Raw genomic sequence first — 4,994 nt, 5'->3', positions numbered from 1 at the left:
CATGTGGATGTTGTAATCTTACAAGAAACATGTTCATCTGTAAACTAAAAAGGTATGGTAGACTGGTATGCGTTTTGTTACTCTCATTGATGAGGATTGAAATGGTCTTTTAGCAAGGTGTGAAAGTTTGAGGGTGGCTTGACTTGTAGACAGTCTAGTCATGTCTGTTGTGCCTGAGTACCTTCAGTTGCGTGTGAGTAGACAACGCTGCCAATAATAGTGAATAGTATACTAACAGCCCTCTCCCCCATGCAACGAACTGATAAGGGTTTGATTTTTTGTTTGTTTGTTGTATGTTGTATTTTACACCCTTTTTCTCTCAAATTTCGTGATATCCAATTGCTTTTCTCCATTTTAGACTTCAATTTTTGCATAAGCAATCAACTAAGCCTGCAGAATACGGAGAAAAAACGACAGAAGAATTTGTAGCCTACTTATRAACATACCTACTATGACAACGAGACACGGCCCAAGTTTATGGCTAGCTCCAGTATATTTATTTGCTCATCTTGTCATGGAAATACCAGTTCCTGGTGCTGAGCTTTATGTTGATGGTTCTGCAGATGTTGATGGTATCGGACTATGTAAATAGAACACATAGGCCRGTCACATTAGGGCGGCAGGTAGCCTAGCAGTTAAGAGGTTGTGCCAGTAACTGACAGGTTGCTGGTATGAACCCCTGAACTGACTAGGTGAARAATCTGTCAATGTGCCCTTGAGCAAAACACTTAACTCTAGTTGCTCTGGATAAGAGCGTCTGCTAAATGACAAAAAGATAGCACCTGGCTAATAACATTGATTTGCTTTAGAATGTCTAGCCAGCATATTGTGAAAGCTAACAAACTCGATGTTGGTTTAGATAAACAAATATATTTTGCTAGCTAGTTAGCTAAGTTAGCTACGTTACCTCTGCTTATTTTCTGCGCTGATGTTTGCTGATCGGATGCTTTCTTCTTTGAAATGAAGGGAAAAATCCTTGGAATAACTTAATTTTTCAACTTTCGACAACCTGGCAACCCCATAAGTTGAGACTTCAGGTCCGTTTCGAAATTCTCTGGCTGAAAGTGCTGGCTACAACCACAGACATTTGGATATTTCTCCACAGGAGTATTCACATCATAGGCTGCCTTCTTTATTGCCGCCAGGCACTGTTGGCTCCGAGGAATATCTCTGTTAGGTAACTGTTGAAATGTTACCCCAGCAGCCTGTGCTTTCTTGTAGTTTGCACATCCAGGTACTGAGCACCGCACCATGACTAAACTGTAYAGTTGTTGTTGACACAAAAATAAAAATAAATAGTTATTCGCAATTCTCAACTGGATCCACCTCGCCCGGGGTAGTACTTCATCCTGAAATCACTACGAATTCTGGATATTGTGGTTTGATTACAACCAGGAAATGTAGATGAACTGTTTCTTCCGGAGAGATGCTTGTATTTGYACATATTATATATTAATGGACATATACAGTGAAAGWGCAGTGGTGAAATGTATCTTTAWAGCAAGAAAGTAGAGCAACTCAAACKTATTACCAACAAAAGTGTAAAAGTGTGGTGTATGCAGTGCCATGACCTGAACTGGTGTGTCTACATGTCTGTGTCTGTTTGTCCCCGTCCCTCCTCTGTGTCAGATCTTTAAGCTGATGAAGATGGACAGCTACAGGCGTTTCGTCCGCTCCCCTCTCTACCAGAAATGTACCCTGGCCAGCGTGGAGGGCACGCCACTACCCAGAATCSCCCCTGAGCCCACCAGCACAGGATCATGGGAGAACATGGCCACTGCCAGCCCCTCCCTCAACGACAGCAAGAAGGTGGGATGGATGGATGTGTTTTAAMAATAACTATGGAAGAAATGTTTTGATCATTGTTGAAGAATGTTGAAATGATTCTATTTGGATGTGTGTAATCAGAGAGGAAGAGGCAAAGCGACAGGGTTTACTCCACCCCAAAATCTGTCCACATTAAGCAGATCATTCATTATTAACTTTTTAGSGCTGCAATCCCGTTAACGAGATCGATATGACAACAGCCAGTGAAAGTGCAGGGCGCCAAATTCAAACAGAAATCTCATAATTAAAATTCCTTAAGCATACAAGTATTTCACACCATTTTAAAGATACACTTCTTGTTAATCCCACCAGAGTGTCCGATTTCAAAAAGGCTTTACAGCGAAAGCACCACAAACGATTATGTTAGGTCACCGNATACACCAACTCCCTGCATCATTTATTTTAGTAGTAAAATTGTAGCTAGTTACTTCCAAATACATTCCATGAATGTCACTATGAATTGATCCAGATGTTTTGGTGTCTGATGCAGCTGGAAWTATTTAGTCACTTGTCAGTACACTTGTMAAAAATMTTATATAAMACATTTGATCAAACTCCAGCAATATTTATACCACAATGCAGTTGTGAGCATACCAGGTATTCTATATTATATTGAAAAATCTGTTTAACTGAATATGGATGTTGTGTTGRCTGAATGTTCCAGGCAGGGTCCTGAATGTTCTTCAGCTGGTGAACATCATCTTATGCTGGGCAATGGTAGCTGGTTTAGCAGGCTTTGGCRATGTTGGCAGGGATGTTGGGTTTGGGGAGCTGTGACTCTGGCTACTTGTAGACSACTGTCTTGTCCTTTCTGCGCTCCACAGCTAGGTGGACAAGCTTCTCGCAGAAGTAGTAGGTTCTGGGCTAGTACACTTTCTTTACCACCAACTGCTTAACCTCTTGCAGAAGATTTGGTTGTACTGCAAGTCTTCTGGAAAGACTTGAAGACTGATCATGWGGATGTGTAATCTTACAAGAAACCATGTTCATCTGTAAACAAAAAAGGGTATGGTAGACTGGTATGCGTTTTGTTACTCTCATTGATGAGGCATTGAAATGGTCTGTTAGCAAAGGTGTGAAAAGTTTGAGGGGTGGCTTGACTTGTAGACAGTCTAGTCATGTACTGTTGTGCCTGAGYACCTTCAGTTGCGCTGTTGAGTAGACAAGCGCTGCCAATAATAGTGAATAGGATACTAACAGCCCCTCTCCCCCATGCCAACGAACTGACTATAAGGGTTTGATTTTTTGTTGTTGTTGTATTTTACACCCTTTTTCTCTCAAATTTCGTGATATCCAATTGCTTTTCTCCATTTTAGACTTCAATTTTTGCATAAGCAATCAACTAAGCCTGCAGAATACGGAGAAAAAACGACAGAAGAATTTGTAGCCTACTTATRAACATACCTACTATGACAACGAGACACGGCYCAAGTTTATGGCTAGCTCCAGTATATTTATTTGCTCATCTTGTCATGGAAATACCAGTTCCTGGTGCTGAGCTTTATGTTGATGGTTCTGCAGATGTTGATGGTATCGGACTATGTAAATAGAACACATAGGCCRGTCACATTAGGGCGGCAGGTAGCCTAGCAGTTAAGAGGTTGTGCCAGTAACTGACAGGTTGCTGGTATGAACCCCTGAACTGACTAGGTGAARAATCTGTCAATGTGCCCTTGAGCAAAACACTTAACTCTAGTTGCTCTGGATAAGAGCGTCTGCTAAATGACAAAAAGATAGCACCTGGCTAATAACATTGATTTGCTTTAGAATGTCTAGCCAGCATATTGTGAAAGCTAACAAACTCGATGTTGGTTTAGATAAACAAATATATTTTGCTAGCTAGTTAGCTAAGTTAGCTACGTTACCTCTGCTTATTTTCTGCGCTGATGTTTGCTGATCGGATGCTTTCTTCTTTGAAATGAAGGGAAAAATCCTTGGAATAACTTAATTTTTCAACTTTCGACAACCTGGCAACCCCATAAGTTGAGACTTCAGGTCCGTTTCGAAATTCTCTGGCTGAAAGTGCTGGCTACAACCACAGACATTTGGATATTTCTCCACAGGAGTATTCACATCATAGGCTGCCTTCTTTATTGCCGCCAGGCACTGTTGGCTCCGAGGAATATCTCTGTTAGGTAACTGTTGAAATGTTACCCCAGCAGCCTGTGCTTTCTTGTAGTTTGCACATCCAGGTACTGAGCACCGCACCATGACTAAACTGTACAGTTGTTGTTGACACAAAAATAAAAATAAATAAAATAAATAAATACAGTATGGGGATTGAGTAGTTAGATTGGCTATGTAAGCGTGCATGGAACTGTTGAGCTGTCTGACAGCTGGGCTGAATGTTAGTGTGGGAGTCTCAGGTTATGCTAGAGAGTTATATGTGCCTGAATTATGAGATTTCTGTTTGAATTTGGCGCCTGCACTTTCACTGGCTGTTGTCATAATCGATCTCGTTAACGGGATTGCAGCCTAAAAAGTTAATAATGAATGATCTGCTTAATGTGGACAGATTTTGGGGTGGAGTAAACCCTGTCGCTTTGCCTCTTCCTCTCTGATTACACACATCCAAATAGAATCATTTCACATTCTTCAACAATGATCAAAACATTTCTTCCATAGTTATTTTTAAAACACATCCATCCATCCCACCTTCTTGCTGTCGTTGAGGGAGGGCTGGCAGTGGCCATGTTCTCCACATGATCCTGTGCTGGTGGCTCAGGGGGATTCTGGTAGTGGCGTGCCCTCCACGCTGGCCAGGGTACATTTCTGTAGAGAGGGGAGCGGACGAAACGCCTGTAGCTGTCCATCTTCATCAGCTAAAGATCTGACACAGAGGAGGGACGGGACAACAGACCAAGACATGTAGACACACCAGTTCAGGTCATGCACTGCATACACCACACTTTTACACTTTTGTTGGTAATAAGTTTGAGTTGCTCTACTTTCTGCTATAAAGATACATTTCACCACTGCACTTTCACTGTATATGTCCATTAATATATAATATGTACAAATACAAGCATCTCTCCGGAAGAAACAGGTAATCTACATTTCCTGGTTATAATCAAACCACAATAACCAGAATTCGTAGTGATTTCAGGATGAAGTACTACCCGGGCGAGGTGGATCCAGTTGAGAATTGCGAATAACTATTTATTTAT

At 41.4% G+C, this 4,994-nt stretch overlaps 1 protein-coding gene across 2 annotated transcripts in view; it reads left to right on the top strand.

Annotated features, from left to right (window-relative positions):
* The window catches only part of LOC111965392 (regulator of G-protein signaling 14-like), a 36,017-nt gene that overhangs the window by 10,975 nt on the left and 20,048 nt on the right, over positions 1-4,994 (top strand). For both annotated transcript variants that reach the window (XM_070444108.1, XM_070444107.1), the window contains exon 6: positions 1,630-1,809. In XM_070444108.1, coding sequence (XP_070300209.1) covers positions 1,630-1,809 — 180 coding nt within the window. The remainder of the gene's footprint in view (positions 1-1,629; positions 1,810-4,994) is intronic.

This window comes from Salvelinus sp. IW2-2015, linkage group LG6.1, assembly GCF_002910315.2.
Source record: "Salvelinus sp. IW2-2015 linkage group LG6.1, ASM291031v2, whole genome shotgun sequence".
In the NCBI taxonomy this organism is placed as follows: domain Eukaryota; kingdom Metazoa; phylum Chordata; class Actinopteri; order Salmoniformes; family Salmonidae; genus Salvelinus; species Salvelinus sp. IW2-2015.
This window is presented reverse-complemented; position numbering and strand designations above follow the sequence as displayed.